We start from the raw sequence: 25286 nt of genomic DNA, 5'->3' as shown, positions 1-25286 counted from the left end.
GAAATACTTCCCTCCTCCCTATTTTTAGCACTCTAACCAAAAAGTAGCTCCTTTTATGTTATTGGGTGCTAAGAACTGCATAGAATTGGTTGGGTGTAGGCATATAAAGTGCCTTAGGCACAAAGTAGTTGTAAATATGTATTTAAATTGTCTTAAATATGCATAGTCTTATATATATAAATACCTGCACTGCAAATGTTTTGCCGACCCATCAACTTTCTGTAAAAACTTCAAGTTAAGTGTAAACTTGTAAATTGACTTTAAATATTTATTAAATGTTAAATCAGTAAATATTTATTAAACATCTACTATGTTATGAGAGGAAAAGCTTCCTGAAGTTTTAACCTAGATCTCTATATTCTACCCCATTTCCTTTTTAGTCACATATAATGCAATCATGAAACTAAAGTAGCCCTGTTCCAGTCACTAACATATCACCGTTTCATTTCTTTAATAGCAATTATCTGCTGTTAATCTAAAATTATTTTGTTTGTTTACTTGCTCATTATTTGTCTCTTCCCTTTAGAATGTAAGTAAGTTCTGTGAGGGCAGAAACCTTGTGTGTCTCATTTACTGTTGAATTCCTGGGGCCTAGAGCATACGGTAGGCACTGAATAAAATATTTGGTGAATTAATGAATTTTAAAACTGACTAAATGTGTATAACTGAAAAAGTAAGTTGTGGTTATTAATTTTAAACTTCTTAAAAATCATTATTTCTTTTCTTTTCTGTTTTTTTTTTTTTTGACTGCTGGCCAGTACCAGGATCCAAACCCTTGCTGGTGTTATCAGCACTACACTCTGACCAAGTGAGCTAACAGACCAGCCTTTTGTTAAGTCTTTTACCAAGAATGTTAAGCTCTCTTTTTTGTGCTCTTGTCTATACTCTGGAGTTGCTAGCAAAGGAACTTGAAAATAGCCATAGATGGTAGGAGGAATATCAAGGGATCTAAATAATATGTGTACTGATCAACCCCTGATAACTGAACTTATAAATTAAGTCATCCTTCTTATCACTTACCTGGCTTCCTTCATGCCAGAGGACTGAAAGATTCTTTCTTCTAAAGGCCTATTGTCCTTTTCTTCTTATGTCTACTTTGCCTGACACATAATAATTCCTTAGCAGTGTTTTTCAAATGAATGAGAGCTAATCTAAACCCCTTCCAGATTTTTGTGAATCTTTGATATTTATGGTGCATGTGCCTTTCCCATTTTTATTCCTAGCGGTGTCTGCATTTTGTCATTGGGAACCTAACAACAGGCCCCTGGGTGTGTTTGTACATGGCTTCCATTCCTTACTTAGAGTTGGGCCATCTTTATTAACATCAGTTAATTAATAGAGAAATGATCACATCACAACCAGGTTCAGAGAATTGACTTTGTAGCCCCCAATGATACATTCCATCCTCATTCTTTTTTTTTTTTTTTCCTTTTTGTCTTTTTTCGTGACCGGCCACGGATTGCAACCCTCGGTGTTGCTCCCGCACCTCGCTCAGCCAGTGAGCGGCCGGTCTGTATGCGGGATCCGAACCCTCGGCGGGAGCGCTGCCGCGCACAGTGCACCACTGGGCTGGCCCAATTCCATCCTCATTCTATTAAAAAAAGATGGATAGGGGCCGGCCCGTGGCTCACTCGGTAGAGTGCGGTGCTGATAACACCAAGGCCATGGGTTCGGATCCCATATAGGGATGGACGGTTCGCTCACTGGGTGAACGTGGTACTGACAACACCAAGTCAAGGGTTAAGATCCCCTTACCAGTCATCTTTAAAAAAAAAAAAGATGGATAGATAAATCTGCATTTACGTAGAAAATCTATTTCCTTTGTTCTTTTTTTTGGCTAGCTGGTATGGGGATCCAAACCTGTGATCTTGGCGTTACAATGCTGCGCTCTAACCAATTGAGCTAACCTAGCCCCTAGAATCTATTTTCTTATCTTGTACATTGACCATTTTAAGATCTACCTTTCATTCTGATAAAACTATTTAACATAGATTTTTTGAAATTATCTCAGTTATTAAAAATTATATTCTAAATCTTGGGTTTTCTTCACTTCCCTCCCAGCATTCAGATTACTTTCTCTTTTGAGTAAATATTACTTTTTATCATTTATGCATTCTGCTGACTCTGAGTATATGAGCCTTTTCCTCTGCAGCCTCTAGGACCCCCTTTTTATGCATCTTTGTTTTCTGTTCTACAGTACTTGCTGAAAGCATCTCATTTTCGCTTAGCAGTACCTCTTAATGTGTGTATCCCTCTCCTGTCATTTATTGCTTAGTTCTATAAAATGCTTACATTTCATCTTGAAGAATAGATCAAGGAGACAGACACACTTTGAGTGCCATGCCCCGACACATGGTCTACTTGTCAAGCAGTACAGTTACAAATGAGCTGGGAGTTAAATTCTAGTGAGTGGCAGCATCAGTATTCAAGATTTCACTTTTTGTCACACTGTTTATACTCAGAAATGTGTTGCTTTTTGGTTTTGAGATGGCATCAGTTTGACCTCGTTGGTAATCTAGAAGTTTGTTTTAATTGTCAGGTAGAAAACTAACAATTGATTCAGCAGACTAGAAATGAGGGAGAAATTTAAAAGAAACAAAAACATTAGCTGGATTTTTTTTTTTTAATGGGATATCGGGTCATTCTCATTGTTGTTAAATATTTAAATGTTTTTAAAAAGACAAGTCACTTTAAAGTGAAAAAATTTTAAGGCAGGAGTGATGGAAATTGCAAGGAGCAACAGAGTAAGGGAATGATTTAAGAATAACTGTGGACATTTAAGAAAGAGAGCCTTCTTCCTCCCATTGTGATGTCCCTTTGGTGAAATGGTAAAACAAAGCCCAGCAAATTGGGAAGGAAGCAGGAAATCAGTTAGTGACTGTCAGTTGAATATTTAAGAGCAGTGAGAATTCTTACTTCTCTATAGATTTTAATGATGTTTCTGCCCAAGGTTTTTTTGTTGTTTTTGTTGCTTTAAGGAAAGCCATGATTTTTCATCTCTATCTCATAGTAAGGATGCCGTTAAATAAAAATTTGAAGCCATATATTGTGATGAGATTTTGCAAAGCCAACTTAAGTTTTGAATTTTATGGTTTGAGGGAAACCATTCAGAATTTATTTAATCACTTCCTATGCCGGTGCAGCCACACTTCTCAGCCAGGATCCTTTCCATCCTCCAAACAGAAAATGAGAATATTTAGCCCCAAATAACAGAACCAAGATAAAAGTATGGAATCTTACCTGGTCCCTGTGTTATGTTTACTCTAGCACTTGTAGTTTACTTCCTGGTTGAAATAAAACTCATTTCATGATTATATTAGGAAAGCAGGTTATGGAACTAGGAAGTGAAATTATCTTTAGGACAACAGTTATGAATTTTTCCAGAAGGAATTGCTTTCCAGACATGCTCTGAATTTTCAGTCATAATGGCCTTGGTCTTTGCATTTATTTACTTTTATTTATTTTTTGCAGTATTGTAGTTCCAGAAAGTGCTAAAAAAAAATCATCATGTATTTAAAACAAACAAACCAGAAAACCCCCTTGTCCTGGGGCTGTATGAAGAAGAATGAAGCTCTCATTTCCCAGTACCCAGTCATCAGCTCAAGCTGGCCTCTCCTAGGAACAGAATTTATTGAAGCAATTTATCCTGGCTAAATGTGATATAAATCTGTGTACACGTATGTACATACAGGCTGTCTTCTATTACAACAGTGCTGCAGCATCAGTTTCCTTCATAGTTTAGAGCATGTTCCTATCACACTGAAAGATGACCAAGAAGCCCCTTCTATTTTATGAGGCACCCCACAATTTTAAACACCGATTAGTTGTGGAATTACTGATTAGACAAGCAGAAATACTGGTTTCTAACCCCAGAGTGAGTCCTAAGGGAGTAGGAGAGATGTTACTTAGTGCCTTCTGAGTTTTAAGCATGGTTTTCTGATTACCAGATTCAGTCTAGCATGTTCACATTTTATTTTATTTTATTTTTTTCTACTGACTGAGCTAGCCAGAACATTTTATTTTAATGCAGGCCTGAATGAGATTGATCTGACATTTTGGTTTATCTCCAAGATAAAAATATGAAATTTGGTTATATTTCTGAAGTCATTTCCAGGCATGTTCAAATCGAAGTTCCTCTCTCATCTTCCCTTGTTCATATTCTTTTGTAAAGATGTTTGAAAATGTCCTTTAGGAGTTTATTCTGTAAGACTCTTTTTATCTCTCCACCCCATCCCCATTTTTCTCTTTCATCCTTCCAAAATACGGTTTATCTTTTAGGAATATTTTTACTATGATTTGCATTTCTAATTCTTATCCATCTCCACCTCTGTTTTTATTTCTAGTTGAAACATGAGAAATTTCCCCAACACATTTACATTGGAATTATTGTTCTTGACAAAGAATTTTGATCAACTTTCATCCTTCCAAAATACGGTTTATCTTTTAGGAATATTTTTACTATGATTTGCATTTCTAATTCTTATCCATCTCCACCTCTGTTTTTATTTCTAGTTGAAACATGAGAAATTTCCCCAACACATTTACATTGGAATTATTGTTCTTGACAAAGAATTTTGATCAACATTTCAAGAGTTTAGCTTCAATAATTAAAAAAAAAAAAAAAAACCAGCATAAACCCTTCAGAGAAATAGAGGGGATGAATGGTGGTGCCTTTTAGTGCCATTTCTTTTATCCCCTGCAGCAGCACACATCTGTTGGCTGCAATAGAGCAGCCCAAGAACTCTGGCCGAAAGCAGCACAAACAGCCGGAACATATTCACCCAGTAAACCCCCAAAGAGTCGACATTTGTTTTATTGCTGCTTTTAAAAACCTAGCCATAAATAGAACCAGAGGGGGGAAGGGCATCAATATTTCTCCATTTGCCACAGACGATTGGTGGGGGGAGAAGGAGCCTCCCAGTGGGGAGAGAAGGTTTTTATTTTTATTTTTTTATTAATGAAAATCATTTCCCGTGTAGCCCAATAGGATGGGTGCTTTGTTTTCTTTGGCAATAATCTGGGATAAACGGCCCTTGCCAACAGTCTCAGAGTTTATACACCAGGGAGCCAGATTATGGCCCTGTAAAATGGAGCACCCCTCCTATAATCCCTTAATTAATTAAATGACAAATTTTGGTCTTCTCTAGTTCAGAAATATGGCTTCCGCATCAAGTGTTCAGTGAATTTATTGACATAGGGAACTGCACTGGTTGTAATTTAGCAGACTGGAGTGTGCTATATACTGTAGCAGAAAGGGAAAATCTAGAAAAGGATTGAGATTCCTTGACTACTTTGGTCTAAATTTTTCTAATTAAAAGTTTCATTTGAGGCACAGTAGATCATATTCCACCTGTCTAATAGGTCTCCCCAAAGTAGCCTGGGTTTACAGCTTTGATAGATGGCATTCTTGGAACACCTGTTTCTAGGCTTGATATTTTTGAAGCCCCTCCCCCCCTTTTTTTTGCTCCAGCGTATTTAACATAACTTTTTTTCTCAACTTCCCCCTCCTCAGCTCTGCTCTGCTATATGAAATATGGGAGACGACAGACCGTTTGTGTGCAATGCCCCGGGCTGTGGACAGGTACGTTTACAATATACTTTATTGTGAATGTCTCGTTGTGAATCAAAGTGGCTGTTTTATCACTAAGGCAAAGAGTTTAAAGCTGGTATTTTACGTGATCACTGGAGGTAATCAGATCAGAGGATTTGCAGTGTGTAAATCCAAGTTATGAGGAAGTGTAGGCACTCCACCATAATGAAATCTGCCTTGCTCTCTTCCATATTGTTATTCTACTGGTGTTTGTTTTCCAGCACACAGTGTTGAAGAATATGTGTTGCTCTCTCCTTCTTTCTAAAGCTATTCATCTAAATACAAAGCAAGTTCAGAAATATCTTCTCCTCAACCTCCATGGATATAAAAGTCTGCCTAACATCTTTAGAGAGGCAGATGAGAATGTACCCATTCATTGTGAACTCCAGTTTGCCAGAGTCTATTAGGATTTTTTAAATAAGAAAAAAAAATGTTTCTTTTGACCATTCATCCAGAAAATTATTGTTAGTAGCTAAGGCACGTATTTATCTGGGATAGACAAATACAACAGAACTTGAAGGGCTAGCTGGTTAGTTTAGTTGGTTAGAGTACAGCCTTATAATACCAAGGTCATGGGTTTTGATCCCCACACTGGCCAGCCACAAAAGAAAAAAACATAAAAAACATAGACCTTGAGACCTCACAACATTATGTAAACATTTTCCCTGTCTGATGCTATGAAATGCATTGTTTTGTGTGTCAGCTGCCACATAATTATTTGTATATGTGTACATTATGTGTCAAATATTTTCTCCGCATGCTTTTTAAAATAAATTTTGTTGAAATTGCCTTTTTTTTTGTTTCCCATTTTGCACCTTCTTTATTCTTCCTAGACCCTCACCTATTGCCATGTTTCACAAGGGTGAAGAAAGGAATACAAAGAAAGTTTTACCTGCCTTCATTAATTCATTTTATAGAACCTGAAGGGTTGAGTTTCTATTTAGTTAAGAATATGTCATGTGACTGTCCAGTGACACTTACTGGTGGTATATGAGATTGCAAGCTAGTTCTATTAAACATTGTAAATACTTAGACAAAAAGAAGAGCTAAATTCCAGAGATTCCTAAGAATTGGAATTTGAGAGGTAGATGAGATGGGGGAGGTAACAAGAAATGAACAGAAGAAAGATTCCAAATTCCAGTAAATGTTGAAAATTTCCAACAAAACCATTCCATTCTGCAATATTCAGCATCCTGGAGTGTATTTCCTTCCTTATCAAAGTCTTCAGCTGTGTTGTTGGACTGTGTGTTTCCCCATGTGTTTTATATATATATATATATATATATATATACACACACACACATATTTTTTTTTAAACAATAAAAGCCAGTTGTGAAAATAGGGTAAATTTGTTTCACGTTTCAGACAGCTTTATTAAAATATATATCTAAAAATGATCCTTCCAAATTTTTGTGTATAAATTTAATAGCACTATGTACTATGACTCCCACAACTGATACCTGGTACCCTTCTCACCTTTTCAGTTCTGTCCTTTACTCAAAAAATCTGCATTTTTGGTGAAAAGGTTTATTTTTCTCATACCATTATTTTTTTTCACTTATTGTCTGAGCTCCTGTACCCCTCTTATAAGTTGTATGCTTAAAACCACCCAGACACATACTTCTTAAAGAAATAAAAATGGATGATGAAAAATAAAGAATACATAAGAAAAGCATCTCTTAAGCTCTCTGAGGAAGAAAAATATAAATAACATCTTTTCAGGCTCTTTCATGAGAAAAGAATAGTCACTGAAATTTGTGAGATTTTTCAAATTTGTGAAATTAATGTTTGATTTTTTTGTTTGTTTTGCTTTTTTTTTTTGATTGGAGGTAGGGAAATAGTAGAGACTTTTTACTTTGGTTCCTTCCTGTATTGTTGGGTTCTGTTTACCATAACCCATTTTCTTCCCCTACTTCTCCCTCTTATTTCTGAATAGTGTGTTGGTATTCTGGCTTAGGTTCTGAAAGCTTTTTTCCCTCAGTGGGAAGGTGAATGTGAAATTCAGGGAAATTGCTACTTTCTTCTTTGGGATTCAAGGTATTTGTTTCATAGAAAAAGGATAGAAAGCTACAACCTAAGACTTTGAAGGTAGCATGATTCATCCCTTTACCTCCTTTGCATGTCAAAACTTTATAGTCAAGTGAGATTATAGTTCTTGTTATAATTAGTTTCCTTCCAATTTTCTCCCAATATCTGATAACAAATAACTCTAGAGTAGGATTTCTACAAGATTTACTATGATTGCTTTATGTTATATGAAATAGTGAAAATCTGGCAGAGAAGATAAGTTTGCTAAACTACCCTTGGCCTGTCATCCAACTTCCTTATATCCTTATATCCCTTGAGAATGGTTTCATTCTGGATCCACCTTGAGGCCTTCAAGCTATTTACAGTCCACTTGTCCTTTATTCCAGAAATGGCAGAATAGTAAATAGGCTACATAAGCCCCAAGAGGGGTAATAAGGACCATGATAATTTTTGCAAGGCATGGTGTGGAACCTACTAACATAGACATTTCTTTTTTTTTTTTTTTCTTTTTTGTGACCGGTAAGGGGATCACAACCCTTGGCTTGGTGTCGCCCAGCACCGCGCTCAGCCAGTGAGCGCAGCGGCCATTCCTATATAGGATCCGAACCCGCAGTGCGAGCGCTGCCGCGCTGCACTCTCCCGAGTGAGCCATGGGGCCGGCCCAAGCATAGACATTTCAAAAAGCAGTGGCTTCTACCAGATAGAGGAAGAAGGAATGAAAGCAAATTGTCATTCAGGAGACTGATTCTTAAAAAAACAACCAACAAACAAAAAACTGTAGGAATCTTGCCTTTTTTCAATATCTGTTCCCTGCCCAGACTTTATCCTTTGTACCCCTAAACTCAAAAATCATCCTATGCCTTAATATTGAGGGAAGGCGAAGGAAAATTCAACTAAAATAGACTAAGGGAATATACTCTCCACTATATAATCAAAACCACCAGGCTTTCAATGGATACATAAACATGTTTTGGTTGCTAGGTCTTTAATGGCTGTTATTTTTGGATTCTGTGCATGATCCACTTCCCAACAGTAAGTTGATGTGACACAGCTGAGTTCTAAATATGCCACAAGTACTTTAAGAAAAAAATGGCTGCTGAAGGTTGTGCTGTCTGCATTCTTATCTAAAAAGACAGGTGATAGGGGTTTTTTACCCCTCTTATTCCGATTCTCCTGCTGAGACTCTTTGTTTCTCTCGAGGCCTCAGTGCCCTCCTGAAGAGGAACTCAGGGAAAGCAATATTCCTGCTAATACCTCTCTGTGGAATGTGATTGCAGTAGTAGTTAGTAGAGCTGTCTCCTGAGAATGGGGTTAGTGTTGTTAAGGCAACAGTGCCCCAAATAACCTGTTGGCAGAGGACTGGTTAAATATGTGTTATATGGGTTTTTGAAATGTTTATAAAATAGCATCTATTTAAAAATATTGTAACTATAAAATGGCTCTGCTCTGTGTTACTGTAAAATAATAGAAATATAGTTTGGCGCTGAATCTAGGAAGTCATGTTGGGTGGACACTTTTATTTAAAAGTGGATTCTAAAGTTTTTTGTATGTGGAAGTAGGAATAAATGTTATGTCTCTGTCAGTACACTTGAATTTGAGATGTTATTTCATGTGGATGCAGTTAGATAACTTTTGGATGCTTTTTGCCCAGTTTTACCACCAGGAGTCAACAAATTCCATGTTCCTATACTTACATGTAAGGCCATGACACTGGTTTGCAGTACAAATGAGGTAGATTTAAGTAGTCCTTCTGGTTACCATTATCAAGTCTTTGAGCAGAAGCTGGTCATATCAGTTTATTAGTTAGATTGCCTATTTCCTTAAGAACAGGAACACATTTCCTCTGAGACGATACTACTCATGAACAGTTAGTGTCATCCCATTATTAGGCATTCAGAAAGGTTTCTGTCACAACCACTCTATCAACTCTGTCCTTTTAAGGAAAAATCCTTTGATTATTTCTCTGTCCATTATGACCCTGGGGGGCTGTTATTCTTTTTTTCCCTGAAGACTATCAGATCTTCTCTTCTGCCAGAGGACAGTTAGGTACAGGTTGAGATTCTCTTGATATCTTTCTAACTGAGACATGAAATAAATAACTAACTCAGACCCCTGAGGCCTACTTTTCCTTTCTAAAGCCAAGAATAGCGATGGAGCCCTAGTTGTGGTGGGACTGAGAGCAGCTTCTTATACCTCCTTATCTTGTCATATAATAGGAATAATGTTTATGGTGCTGTAGTCCTGGCTTCACTTGGCATTTAACCAACCTCCAAAGCCATTTATTGCTTCGTATCCTCTGTCTCCATGAACATTATCCCTTAAATCTCTATTGCACTGTAATATATGAGGCAACAAATAGCTCCTATGATTGGTTAAATGCTGGCATGCTGCAAAGGTGTATGTTTTATTGCCTATATAACACAAATCTATAGAGATTATTTCTGTTATCCCAGCCCTACCATTAAATGGGCCATACTGGTACTATGGGACTCTGGATCTTTAATCCTATCCCTTTGGCAAGCTTCCCTATTACCTGGCATGAGCACAAAAGAAAAGCAAGGAAGAATAAGTTGATGCTATTACTAATTCTTTATGTTACTAATTCTTCATCTTGAGTTGAAGAATAACAAGAGAAGAAATGGCTCTGATAGGTAAATGCCATTCGTGGTAGTAGTTGCTATGTTTACAGCTTCGACAGGTGAGGGCAATTTCAAGCAAACAAATAAGATTTTTTTCCTCACCCCCTGCCAAGAGTTTAAAAAAATTCAAATTTTTATTTAATAATTCATATTTCATTCAATAATTCATCCAGTTCCCATCTGGTAAAAGTGCCTGCATGCTGTCAGGCAGCTGAAAATACACTGCATTATACACAATTAGGCCAAACGTTAATGTTATTTTTTGTAATATGTTGATTTTGCAATAACTTTCAGTCTAATCTGGGTATTGCTGCAGTTTTATGTAACCCTATGATGGAAGTAGACCACTGTTATGCATCATATAGACAAAATAGGAACTGGGATTTTAAAAATGCAGAGATATTAAGAGCAAGGAATTAAACCGAAGTTTCTTTTTGGGTGGGGCAGGGGTCGGCTGGCTGGTACAGGGATCAAACGCTGGACCTTGCCATTATCAGTACCACACTCTAACCAACAGAGCTAACCAGCCAGCCCTCAACCAAAGTCTCTTAATGTCAGATCTGTCACTCTTGACACTTGCCCTTAGAAACATGTGGTTAGTTATTTTAGTTTTTTATTTTATATTTATTATGATGTTACTAAGAGCATAGTTTAAATGCATCCTTGCTCCGGTCTGCACACCTCCCCCAAAGCTATATGAACCTAATTGGAGCTATAACCAGGAAATTAAGGTGAAATTTTTTGGTTTTTCAATCTTGTTTCCCTTGGATTCAACTTAATATCTGGAATGGGAGCCCAGAAACCATTCTCAGAGCATTCCTGGTGGGAAAAAAATAAAACCCTGTATCTTTGTATCTCAGTTCTTCCTAAATCAGGAGAGAGGCTCTTTCTTAGTCTCTTCTTTTACAAACTGCTGAGTTTATAAAGTCTCTTCTTGATCTGAGAGCCTGTCCTTCATTTATCTCTCTTTTGCCACCCTTGCAAAACCACATATAGCTAGGTTGTTGACTTAGAACATACTGTCATTATATAGAATTCTTCATTCTTTTATCAAATAATCTCCAAGGTAATGCAGCAGATTAAAATGTACTCCCTCTCTCTGTTTAGTGTATTTCCTTAATGCAGATCGACTTGCTCAGCAGTCGCATTCTGTCTGAAGCCCTTGTTAGGGCTTCTCTGTATGTGGATTCATAACACATCTGTGTGTACATCTACAGTGCTGTATAAATAATAATAAGTAATCACCAGATGGCCTATAACTGCTCCTCTGGACCCGCTGGGTCTCTTGAAGCTGTTAGTAAAGTATTCTGGCATTTTGCTGGGGAAAACTTGTCATAGATTTATTTCTAAAAAAATACAAACTCACAACTGGGTGTTTAGGACTAGATATTGCTGTCTGTGTTGTAAATATTTAACAGGCTTTGTACAATGACAAGTAAAAATGCCATTACTAACCACACGCAGTGGCTGTGAAGCTCTTCCCTCCCGGCCATTTAGAAAGGAAAAGAAATGCCGATGAATAGTGCTTTATGAACAAGGTGCAAGAGCTGCTCTCTGGAAGATCTTTCTTTCTTTTTCTTTTTTTTTTTTTGGAAGATCTTTCTGAAGAGAAGAAAGAGAACTTTGATATTCTGCTCAAAGGATTGTAACTGGGCAAACTTAAGCTTTTTAACCATATGCCAGTGACTTAAATAAAACACAATGCTTCTTTAAAATTGGACTTTCTAATACTTTAAGAAAAAAAAAATACTTTAAGAAAAGTCCCTGCAGCAGAGTTTGGTCAGATCCAGGTTTTGATCTTAATTAAGTCTTTATAACCAAATGATAAACTCCTTTGAAAGGGTTACAGTTGCAAGTGTTAGACATTCGGCTAAATTTCAGGTCTTTGGTTATGTCTAAAAATTTAAGATGTATATTGTTTGCCAGTATTATTTATAAAGTAAAACATCTTTATTTTTGTCCTTTTTTCATTAATTTTTGTGAAAAAGTTTGTGTATTTTGTTTGAGGAAAAAATCTTATTCTGGTTTTCTGCTTATAATTTTCTGTGCTGTTTTGCTTGTACTAATCCCTTTGCCTCGGCACCTGTTCCAGGGTACTTGCTCAATATAACAATGCATATTTTAAAAAATAAATAGAGAGCTCATTACCCCTAAATTTTAGTGGCTTTTTTCCCCTTTCTTTGTTTATCATAAGATAACCAAAAATGTTTTAAACAGAAATTGGGTATTTTGACTCTCAATCCTAGTTTTCTTTTTTCTGTTGAGGGTTGAATCTATTTAACCACAGAGGTACTATCCTTTAAATAACAGAACATGGCTGTTACTTTTTAGTTAGGATGTGTAGAAAGCTTTTCACTTTCAAAATCTTATCTTGAAGAAATGACAGTTGCAAGGGAGAAAGCCTATGAATTGTTTATTGTAAGGAAATTTGCTTTTTAAATTTATTTCTCACAAAATTATCTTGTTAAGGATAGAATTTCAAGAAGGACAATATCATGGAGAAAAAAAGAAGCTTTGGAGTTTATGTCTTTATAACAGTGCCTTTGTGTTTTCACTTTGAAATTTCTTTGTGCGGTGAAATATGCTATCTAAGATTGTGCTTTGGTAAGAATCTGGACTATTTGCAATTGTCATGTGAATGTACAGAGAGAATGGGAATGAATTTTGTGAAATTAGCTCATTCCCAGTCTGGCATACCATGTGCCGTTTGTGGCTGCTGATTCTGCCGGCAGATTGAAGTGCTGAACCAACTTCTGCTCTAATGACTAAAATTGCCAACAATCATTCCAGCTTTTAAATCTTGTTGTTCACATCGATGATGTCAGATTTTGTGCAAACATAGCTATGTTTTTAGATTCCAGGTGGAATTTGCAATTCCCTGGGTTAGAAGGAAAGAGTTCTTCCTTTTTGCCTTTGAAAAACTTGAGTGGCTCTGCAGGGAAAGTCAGCAGAATAAATCTGTAGCCTTGCTGTGTCCTTTGAGTCATTGTAGAAAGCTGAGTGCTTTGTTCGGCATTCAGCAGATTGGCTGTCAGAGCTGCAGCTCTGCTTATCAAAAACATGGTCTCTCGAAAAGCCATTTATGTTATTCCAGAGAGAATCATCCTATGGCAAAAGGAACGCCTCCTTTCTCCTCCCAAGAGTCAGATCTTCTTTTGATACTGGGCAATTATCTCTTGATTTTCCTGAAAAATAGCTCAGTCCACCATAAAGATTGGCACCAGCACAGGTTGCAGACTTGGTTACAATGACAAGCTCTGATTCCTTAGCCACAGAGAGAAGCATCAGGGTGATACTTGTAAGTATGCCAGAGGCTTAATGGTGTGATTTTTCTGCTGAGAATCTCAGTGTCCCTTATAAGCATCTTGGCTTCTCTTCTCTTTTTCAGAGAGAAATTTTGTTTTAGTTGTTTGCATACCAGTCACTATAAAATGCCACTGAGAGAGTTGTCTTTCTCACCTTCCTTCACTTCCTCATACTTCTTTCCTTGTCTTTAGTTACTATCCTCTCCAGGTTGAGATCAAGCCCTACAGTTTAATTTTGTACTTTTTGCCTTTCTCTTTTACAGCTTATCTTGGCTTTTATTAGCGCTTGTACCTGGTAGGGATTATTAACCAGTGTTTCCTCTATTTTTTAAAAATTAATATTCTTCAGAGCATCTATCTGTACATTTACAGAAAAATTGAGTAAAGTACAGAATTTTCCCATGTAGCCCTCACTCCCTACCCCCCTAGTTTCCCCTGTTAACATCTGTGCTACATTTGTTACAATTGGTGAGCCAATGTTGGTACTTTAATTAAAGTCCGTTGTTTTCATTAGGGTTTACTCTTTTTGTGAACATTCTATGGGTTTTGACAAATGTATAGTGACATGTTTCTACCATTGCAATATCATACAGAGTAGTTTGACTGCCATAAAAATCCCTTGTGCTCCACCTATTTATCTGTCCTTCCCTCCCTCCCTCCTCCTGAACCTCTAGTAACCACTGATTTTTTTACTGTCTCCGTGGTTTTGCCTTTTCTAGAATGTCATGTAGTTGGAATCATATAGTCCTATACTTTTTTTTAATTTGTGAGCAGATAACCATGTGACCGGAAATAGTTGGAAAACGGTAGAGAAAATTAGCTTTGGGAGGTTCCACAGCTCCAAGCTCCTTCTAAAACTCCAATAATTTATCCAGGAAGATTTAGGTGGCCAGCCTTTGTTCTGCTCTGCTTGAAGTCTCTCTGATGTTATGAGAATTAGCTTGCCTCGAGACATTTTTACTGGTTGTAGGTGTTAGGATCGAGGACAGGATGAACACTGAATGGGCTGTATGTGGGGAATCAAGGTATTAGGGCTGGGCAAAGCATGTGATCTCTCTTCCTTTGATGGGGTTGGGGACAATAAAATCTCCTTCTCTCCCTCCTTCCCATGGGCCTTATATATGATTTTTAAAAAGTGCAATTGAAAGGTCAACAAGAAATGTTCCCCATTTAGAAATAAACTCCTGTTCTTCTACATTAATTAAAGATTCGTGTAAATTTAATAAGTTCTTGGAAAACTACGGAAACTTGGAAAAGTCTGTGGAGGCTATCATTCCCACTTTAGTATGAATTAGTTTAGTGATAGCTGTGATATTGGCTCCATAAAGAAACAGAAATTTTTATTTGTGGTTAGGGGATAGTAGATGAAGATTGACTTAGGTGGAATGGTCCCCGAACAAAGGAGATATTGCAACTTACGAGGGTGTCAAAGAAACAGATCTACTTCTTTGTTTTGTTTTTTTGCAGGTGACTGGTATAGGGATCCGAACCCTTAACCTTGGTGCTATCAACACCATCTCTAACCAACTGAGCTAACTGGCCAGCCCTACTTCTTGGTTTTGTTTTAGGCTTTCTCAGTTTCCTCTACTAGAAGCTAGTTGAAAAGTGTAAATCTTAACAAGGGCCCCAGGAAACACTGGTACCAACTTAATTCTCTGTGGAAAGAAAGCCAGTTTCTCCTTTTCCTACTGTGGAAAATTTAGACTGGTAAAATATGGGGAAGGTGAAATATTGATTTCTTTAGTTCAAGCTTCCTCTCTACTTAGAATCCTAGCTCGTTGGTATTGGGTAAGATCTCTTTTCATAGAGATACTGTCTTTTTACCCTCTAGATTTGACTGCATATGAGAATCTTCCAGTCTTGGCCTCAGTACTAATTTCCTCACCTGTTGAACTGAACTGAATCTATGGTAAAAATGAACAGTAGCCTAGGGAAGGCTCTAAGCATGATGTGCAGGATAACATCAATTAGTGCACACTCACAGGTCATGTGTGCATATATACATATACAGTTTGGAGGAAATGTTATGTTTATATAATATACAGGAAAATTATTTTCGTACCCAGAAAGCGTATGGGGAGAATGGGAGAGAACAGCAGCAATAGCAGTAACCATAGCTAACTGAGCTCTTATTGTGTACTGTGCAAAAGTGCTTTACCAGTATTATTTTATTTAATTTGAGCAACGCTATGAAGGAGATTTTAGTATTACCCCCATCTTACAGATGAGAAAACTGAGGCTTAAAGAGGTTAAGTAAGTTGTACAAAGTCATAATATTTTGTGATGGAGCTACAACACAAACCCAGATAGTCAGGATTCAGACCAGCACTCTTAACTACTAGGCTAAATTACTTCCTTTTATTCTCCATACACATGTTAATATGCCATCTAGCCTAGGAAAAAGTAAATATGTACTGGGTTTTTGTTGTTGTTGTTAAACAGTCCAAATGCAATCAGTCAAGTAAGTCCACCATATAGTTTGTTAATGATTCAGGAATCTGATTGCCATACCAGAGAGAGTTGAATCTACAGCTGAGCTCTGCCTGTGCAAAAAAAAAAAGATACAGATTTCGTACTAAAATAAAGAGACTTCTCTGCAACTGCCTCAGTCTTAAATCTACAGTGTTTTTTTTTTTTTTTTTTTTTTTTTTTTTTTTTTAATCTGCCTGGGAGTGCTGCTGAGGTGTAGCTAACTCTCTCTAACGTAAACCACCACTATTTTGCAGGAAGTTCATGATTAAGAGGGGGAAGAAAACTAATTCTTGACCAACCAGAAATGTAGATGGAACTAGAAAACTGTGACCTAAAAATATGGCTTCACCATCCTGTACAAATAGGCCCAAAGAAGCCTTGTGGTGTCATCTTTATGAATTGTAGATTGGGTTTCTTCCTGATTCATATTCCCTTCTTTCTCATTTTAGTATTATGCCTGTAAGCTCCCAAATGCAAAGGATGATGTCGGCATTTCTTGCTTTTGTAGTGCCATGTAGTCGTGGGGCTTTTATTCTAGTGGCTTCCATAGTGATTAGTAAAAGGAAATAAGACTGAGGTGGAATTAGAGTATGATTAGAAGTATGTTAACAGTATAGTGAAATGTATGATCTGCCCAGTAATTGCTGACTTACTTATTCTGACATTTTCAGCATGGGAACCTGACCTGTTGAATAATAAAATTTTTCTCTACGCAGGTCTCACATCCTCTTCTTCTTTGACTTCACTACACCTCTGTTTACCTGTTTTTTCCTTTCCCCTTACAAACTGTTGGTGTAGGGCCGAGCCCGTGGTGCACTCGGGAGAGTGCGGCCGTGGGTTCGGATCCTATATAGGGATGGCCAGTGCGCTCACTGGCTGAGCATGTTGCGGCCGGTCTCAAAAAAAAAAGGACAAAAAAAAAAAAAAAAACTGTGGTGTATTAATGCAATGGATATTTCCTTTATTATTTATTATTGGAAGTGAAGAAATATGGCTAAGGAGATACATGGAAATATTTATGTGAAATAATTTAAACGATAAAAATATGTAGATGTATACATAATGGATCAAAAGAGATCAGAGAGTCTCATTATTTGTAGTAAAGAGATCCTTTGTGTGTTTTGTCTGAATGTCTTTCTCTCCCACTGGAAAGTTGCTTAAAATATATATTTTCCTTCTTGATTCTGATAGTGATTCATAGTATAATTGTGAACTATGTGAAATTAACTCTGCATTCAACTGCGGGAAATATCTGACTGGAGTCTTGTCTTTTCCACCTCTGGCCATGAAGTCAAGTTCTTGACTTCAGAACTGAGAATTCCTCTTTGGACAAGGTCGCAACCTACCAAAATGATTACTCTAGGTATCCAAAGATCTCGTTTGTTTACTTTGCTGGGTGCCTCTGATAGACCAGTTAGTTATGTGTATGTGTGCACTTCTGTGTGTGTGTGTGTGTGATGCTAGGAGTTCCTATAAAACTAAATGCAAAGAAAAGGTGATTAAGGACAGCAACCTGTAGAACAAAGCTAAAAGCTTGGCTCCTGAGAGGTTATCAGACAATGACAGTTTAATAGGATGGATGAAAACTACATTTTAATGCTAAGCCTCAATTACCTCCTTTTTGTGTTTCTGTTCTCTAGCTTACTGGGGAAAATAAATGAGCATCATTTTTTTACACAGTTGCATACTGTGCACATTAATTTTTTCGCTGTATTATGTTCATTACTTTAAACATTTGTCATTTTACTTCAGCTTCAGGTATTTCTTTTTTTATTTTTTTCTTTTTTGTCTTTTTTCGTGTCCGGCAACGGACCGCAACCCTCAGTGTCGCGCCTGTACCGGACCGGGACCGGCAACGGGATCGCAACCCTCGGTGCTGCGCCCGCCCCTCGCTCAGCCAGTGAGCGGGAACCGGTCTGTATGTGGGATCCGAACCCTCGGCGGGAGCACCGCTGCACTCCCAAGCGGCGCACTGTAGCAGTGCGCCACCGGGCCAGCCCAGCTTCAGGTATTTCTTGGGACTAAGGGAGAGACTGTATTCCCATTAGGCTGTATTGGGAGGGGACAGTAAAAGTAGTTGCTCTTAAAAATGTCAGGGGTCTAGGTGTTTAAAGATGTTTTATAAAACACCTTATTAGATTCAACACTTTAACTATTCCATCTTCAGTCTTTCCTTTTCTTCTCTTTTAGGTTTTACCTAGAAAATCACAACAGTGGAAAGGAGAGACTTTATTTCAGCATTCTTTCACTCCATATGCATTTGAAACTACAGTTAGACAGGGCCTAACAGAGGTTTCTACTTTCAGTTATGTACATTTGACTGCCAGAAGGGAGAGAGAGTTGTGTACACATACATACCAGTTCTTGGCAGAGCAGCAGTTAAAGGTTTGAACATATTGTACCTTGTTGGCTATTCCCTTAGTCCTAAGGGAGGCATTTTGCTCCTCCATAGACAGGAATCAGCTTGTCAGTGTGGAATGGCTTTTTGTTTTTTCTTATCTAGTAAAATGCAGAGGGCTAAGCCTTTCTGGGAAGCAATTTCTTCCTCCGCTGCATGAACAGAAGATTGTGGATGCTGTCTCTGAAACAAAGGGGAGGTTGTGATAGAAAAATCAGTGGCCAGGGCATAATTGGATTGGAGCTCTGTCGAGGAGACAACAGTTCTTGCTAGGAAGCTGGACTTTTCTGCTATGCTGTGCTTTTCTGTCTTAACATTAGAATAATAAGCATTGGGTACTCTACCTCAGGCTTAATTTTTCAGGCTCTTTTCTGAGTATTTTATGAGAACAGTATGCAATAAGTATTTGCTTTTACTCAGTGGTTTTCAATTTTTTTTTTGTTCATTTCTGCTCTTCCTTTGCTTTTCTTTTCTTAATTAGTAAACTTTGTTTTAGAGCAGTTTTATATTCACAGCAAAATTGAGTGGAAAGTACAGAGAGTTCTCATATACCCCTTGTCCCCACACATGCACAACCTCCTCCATCACCAACATCTCAAACCATAGTGGTACATTTGTTACACTCAAAGAACCTGCATTAATGCATTATCACCCAAAATCCATTTTACTTTGGGGTTCATTCTTGGTGTTTTACATTCTATAGGTTTTAACAAATATATGGTGACATGTATCCACCATTTCTATCATTGTATATCATAAAGAATAGTTTCACTGCCCTAAAAATCCTCTGTGCTCTGCCTATTCATCCATCCCTTCCCTACTGACCCCTGGAAACCATTGATCTTTTTACTGTCTCCTTTTTTAGAATATCATATAGTTGGAATCATACAATATGTAGCCTTTTCAGATTACCTTTCATCTAGTAGTATGCATTTGTTTCCTCCATGTCTTTTCTCATGTCTTTTCATGGCCTGATAGCTTTTTTTTTAATTGCTGAATAATATTCTAATATCTGGATGTACCACAGTTTATTTATCCATCCACCTACTGAAGGACATCTTGCTTACTTCCTAGTTTTGGCAATTATGTGTAGAGCTGCTACATAAGCATCCATGTGCAGGCATTTGGGTAAATATCAAAGAGCATGATTGCTGGATCACTTGGTAAGGGTATGTTTAGTTTTGTAAGAAACTGTCAATCTGGGGCCGGCCCGGTGGCGCACTGGAGAGTGCGCCGCTTGGGAGCGCAGTGGCACTCCCACCGAGGGTTCGGATCCCATGTGGAGACCGGTTCCCTCTCACTGGCTGAGCGCGGTGCGGGCGCAACACCGAGGGTTGCGATCCCGTTACCAGTCAGTAAAAAAGACAAAAAGGAAAAAAAAAAAAAAAGAAACTGTCAATCTGTCTTCCAAAGTGGCTGTACCATTTTGCATTTCCACCAGCAATGCATGAGAGCTCCTGTTGCTTGACATCCTTGTCAGCATTTGGTAATGTCAGTGTTTTGGATTTTGGCCATTCTACTAGGTGTGTAGTGGTACCTTATTGTGGTTTCAATTTGAGTTTCTCCGATAACATATGATGTTGAGCATCTTTTCATGTGCTTGTTTGCCATCTGTGTATTTTCTTTGGTGAAGTGTCTGATCAGGTCATTTGCCAATTTTTTAGTTGGGTTGTTTGTTTTCTCATTGTTGAGTTTTAAGAGTTCTTTGTATATTTTGCATAACAATCCTTTATCAGATGTGTCTTTTGCAAATATTTTCTCCCAGTCTGTGGCTGGTCTTCACATTCTCTTGACATTGTCTTTTTCACAGCAGAAGTTTTTTTTATTTTAATGAAGTTCAGCTTATCAATTATTTTTTCATGGATCATGCCCTTAGTGTTGTATCTAAAAAGTCATCACTATACCCAAGGTCATCTAACTTTTTTTCCTATGTTATTACCAATGTTAGTTTTATAGTTTTGCATTTTATATTTAGGTCTATGATCCATTTTGAGTTAATTTTGTTTGCTTTTTCTGTGTGTGGGGGGGGGTTTCTTTCTCTTTCTTTTATTATTTTTGTCATTGTTGTTGAGTTAATTTTTGTGAAGTGTGTAAGGTCTGGGTCTAGATTCACTTTTTTGCATGTGGATATTCAGTTGTTCCAGCACCATTTGTTGAAAAGACTGTCTTTGCCCCATTGTATTGCCTTTACTTTTTGTCAAAGATCAGTTGACTGTATTTATGTGGATCTATTTCTGGGCTCTCTATTCTGTTCCATTGATCTATTTGTCTGTTCCTTCACCAGTACCACTCTGACTTGATTACTGGAGATTTACAATAAGTCTTAAAGTCAGGTAGTGTCAATCCTCTAACTTTGTTCTTCTCCTTTAATATCCAGTTGGCTATTCTGGGTCTTTTACCTCTCTGTGTAAACTTTAGAATCAGTTTGTCGATATCCACTAGATAACTTGCTTGGATTTTGCTTGGTATTGTGTTGAATCTATAGACCAAGTTGTGAAGAACTCACATCTTAACAATATTGTCTTCCTATCCATGAACATAGAATATCTATCCATTTATTTAGTTATTTGATATCTTTAATCAGAGTTTTGTAGTTCTCCTCATACAGATCTTGTGTATGTTTTGTTAGATTTATACCTAAGCATTTCATTTTAGGGGATGCTAATAAATGATAATATGTTTTAATTTCAAGTTCCATTTGTTCATTGCTGGTATTTAGGAAAGCGATTGACTTTTGTATAATAACCTTGTTCTATATTACCGATTAGTTCTAGGAATTCTTTGTTGTTGATTCTTTTGGGCTTTCTACATAGACAATTATGTCATTTGCAAGCAAAGACAGTTTTATTTCTTCTTTCCTGATATGTTATACCTTTTATTTCCTTCTCATTGTATTACAAGAATTTCCAATAATGATGTTGAAAAGCAGTGTGAGAGGGGACATCTTGCCTTGTTTGTGATTTTAGCAAGAAAGTATCGGGTTTCTCAACATTTAAGTATAAGGTTAGCTTTGGATTGTTGATATTCTTTATCAAGTTAAGGAAGTTCCTTTCTGTTCCTTGTCTACTAAGAATTTTTATCATGCATGGGTATTGGATTTTTGTCACATGATTTTTTTGCATTTATTCATATGATTATGTGAATTTACTTCTTTAGCCTGTTCATGTGATGGATTACACTAATTTATTGGTTTTTTTTTTTTTTTTTTTTTTTGTGACCGGTAAGGGGATCACAACCCCTAGCATGGTGTCGCCCACACCGCGCTCAGCCAGTGAGCGCACCGGCCAGTCCTATATAAGATCCGTACCCGTGGCGGGAGCGCCACTGCGCTCCCAGCGCTGCACCCTCCCGAGTGCGCCACGGGGCCACTAATTTATTTTCAAATATTGAATCAGCCTTGCATACCTGGGATAAATCCCACTTGGTCATGGAGTGTAATTCTTTTTATACAGTGTTGGATTAGATTTGTTAATGTTTTGTTGAGCATTTTTGCTTCTATGTTCATAAGAGATATTAATCTGTAATTTTCTTTTCTTGTAATGTCTTCATCTGTTTTTGGTATTAAGATAATTTTGGCCTCATGGAATAAGTTAGGAAGTATTCCCTCTGCTTTTGTCTTCTGGAAGAGAATGTAGAGAATTGGTCTAATTTCTTAAATATTTGGTGGAATTCACCAGTGAACACTCTGGGCCTGGTGCTTTCTGTTTTTGAAGGTTATTAATTATTTATTCAATTTCACATTGCCTATTTCTTCTTGTATGGGTTTTGACAGATTGTGTCTTTCAAAGAATTGGTCCATTTCATGTAGGTTATCAAATTTGTGAGCATAGAATTGTTCATAATATTCCTTTATTATCCTTTTAACGTCCATGGATCTGTAATGATGTCCCCTCTTTCATTTTCGATGTTAGTAATTTGTGTCTTCTTTCTTTTTTTCTTAGCCTAGCTGGAGGCCTATTGATTTTACTAATCTTTTCAAAGAATCACTTTTTGATTTTGTTGGTTTTCTATTAATTTCCCATTTTCAATTTTATTGATTTCTGCTCTAATTTTTATTATTTATTTTCTTCTGCTTACTTTGGATTTAATTTGCCCTTATCCCCTTAGTTTTCTAAGGTGGAAGCTTGGATTATTGATTTTGGACCTTTCTTTTCTAAGAGGGTACTTCAAAAAGTTCATGGAAAAATAGAATCAAAAGATAATATGAATTTTTTTCAACTTTTTAAAGTATCCTCCCATATGTGTCCAATGCTATAAATTTCCCTCTAGTCATTGCTTTTGCTACATCCCACAAATTTTGATAAGTTGTGTTTTCACTTATTTAAAAATATTTTTTAATTTCTCTGGAGATTTCTTCTTTGACCCATACGTTATATAGAAGCGGGTTTAGTCTCTGTGTATTTCAGATTTCCCAGCTATCTTTCTATTACTGATTTCTAGTTCAATTCCATTGAGGCCTGAGAGCAGACATTGTATGATTTAAATTTCTTAAAATTTGTTAAGGTATGTTATATGGCCCAGAATGTGATCTTATCTGGTTCAATGTGAGTTTGAGAAGAATGTATAATCTGCTATTGTTGGATGAAGTAGCCTATAGATGTTAATTATATCTAGTGGATTAATGGCACTGTTGAGTTCAACTGTGTCCTTACTGATTTTCTACCACTGGATATGTCCATTTCTTTTTTTCTTTTTTTTTTTTTTTTTAAAAAAGATGACCGGTAAGGGGATCTTAACCCTTGACTTGGTGTTGTCAGCACCATGCTTACCCAGTGAGCTAACCGGCCATCCCTATATGGGATCTGAACCCGTGGCCTTGGTGTTATCAGCACCACACTCTCCCGAGTGAGCCACGGGCCGGCCCTGGATATGTCCATTTCTGATAAAGGGATGGTAAAGTCTCCAACTATAATAGTTGATTCATCTGTTTCTCCTTGCAATTCTCTCAGTCTTTGCCTCACATATTTTGATGCTCTATTGTTAAGGGAAGTACACATTAAGGATTATTATGTCTTCTTGGAGTATTAACCATTTTGTCGTTATGTAATGCCCCTCTTTATCCCTGATATTTTTTCTTGCTCTGAAGTCTGCTGTGTCTGAAATTAATATAGCTACTCTTGCTTTTTTTCTTTTTTTTCCTTTTTGTGTTTTTTCGTGACCGGCAACGGATCGCAACCCTCAGTGTCACGCCTGTACTGGATCGGGACCGGCTACGGGATCGCAACCCTCGGCGTCGCTCCCGCACCTCGCTCAGCCAGTGAGCAGCCGGTCCGTATGTGGGATCCGAACCCTCGGCCGGAGTGCTGCCGCGCTTCCCAAGCGGCGCACTGTAGCAGTGCGCCACCGGGCCGGCCCTACTCTTGCTTTTTAAAAATTAATTTTCCTCATGCCATCTAGCTGCAAAATAAAAAATGAATAAAATTAGTTTTAGTATAGTGTATCTTTCTTCATCTCTTTACTTTTTTTTTTTTTGGCTGCTGGCCAGTATAGGGATTCATCCCTTTACTTTTAATCTATATGTGTTTTTATATTTAAAGTGGGTAGTTCTTGTATGTAACATAAAGTTGGGTCTTATTTTTTTATCTGCTCTGACCGTCTGTCTTTTAATTGGGGAATTTAAACCAGAGATGTTTTGAGTGATTGTTGATATATTTAGAATAGCATCTACCATGTTTGTTACTGTGGTGTTTTTCTTGCCCCTGTTCTTTGTTCCTTGTTTTGTCTTCCACACCTTTTCTGACTTTTTTAGCTTTAATTGAGCATTTAGTATGATTGCCTTTTTTCTCCTTTCTTAGCATATCAATTATATTTCTTTTTTTTTTTTACTTTTTTTAATGGTTTTCATAGAGTTCGCAATATACATTTACAAGTAATCCAAGTCCCCTTTCAAATAACATTATGCCAGTTCACGTGTAGTGCAAGTACCCTATAATAACAATATATTCCTAATTCCTCTCTCCCATCCCTTGTATTGTTGCTATCATTCATTTCACTTATACATAAGCATATATATATTCATAAGCATACATAATCAAACACATTGTTGCTTTTATTATTTTGAACAAACTTATCTGTCAGATCAATTATGAATGATTACCTTCACTTATTCCTTCTCTGATGCTCTTCTTCTTTATGTAGATGCATATTTCTGACCTGTATCATTTTCCCTCTCTCAGAAGAACTTCTTTTAACATTTTTGGCAAGGCAAATCTACAGATGCAATAAATTCCCTGAATTTTTATTTGTGTGAGAAAGTCTTTATTTTTCCTTTACTTTTGTAGGATAATTTCACAGGATACAGAATTCTAGGTTGGTGGGATTTTAAATATTTCACTACACTCTCCTCTTGCTTGCATAGTTTCTAAGGAGAAGTCAGATGTAATTCTTGTTTTTGCTCCACTGTAGATAAAGAGTTTTTCCCTCTGGCTTCTTTTGAGATTTTTTTTTTTTTCTTTATCTTTGACTTTACAAAGTTTGAGTGGATATGCTGAAGTGTTGTTTTGGGGAGCATTTATCCATTTTGGCATTCTCTGAGCTTTCTGAATCTGTGGTTTGGAGCTTTCTGGATCTGTGGTTCGGTGTCTAACATTAATTTGGGAGCAATTCTTAGTCATTGCTTGAAATATTGCTTCTGTTCCTTTTTCATTCTTCTCCTTCTGGTATTCCCATTATATGTATATTATGTCTTTGTAATTGTCTCACACTTCTTGGATATTCTGTTATGGGTTTTTGTTCTTTGGTTTTTGGGTTTTTTGTCTTTTTTCTCTTTGCTGTTCTGTTTTAGAAGTTTCTGTTGTCATATCCTCAAGCTCAGTGATTCTTTATTCAGCCATGTCCAATCTACTATTGAGTCC

At 37.1% G+C, this 25286-nt stretch overlaps 1 protein-coding gene across 5 annotated transcripts in view; it reads left to right on the top strand.

The window, feature by feature from the left end:
• Nucleotides 1–25286, top strand: part of ATF7 (activating transcription factor 7) — an 89197-nt gene that overhangs the window by 12126 nt on the left and 51785 nt on the right. For all 5 annotated transcript variants that reach the window (XM_008575974.1, XM_008575960.1, XM_008575957.1 and 2 more), the window contains exon 2: nt 5513–5581. In XM_008575974.1, the coding sequence (XP_008574196.1) occupies nt 5534–5581 (48 nt within the window). In that variant the 5' untranslated portion in view covers nt 5513–5533. The remainder of the gene's footprint in view (nt 1–5512; nt 5582–25286) is intronic.

The sequence above is a fragment of the Galeopterus variegatus genome, unplaced genomic scaffold (assembly GCF_000696425.1).
Source record: "Galeopterus variegatus unplaced genomic scaffold, G_variegatus-3.0.2 Scaffold60, whole genome shotgun sequence".
NCBI lineage: Eukaryota > Metazoa > Chordata > Mammalia > Dermoptera > Cynocephalidae > Galeopterus > Galeopterus variegatus.
This window is presented reverse-complemented; position numbering and strand designations above follow the sequence as displayed.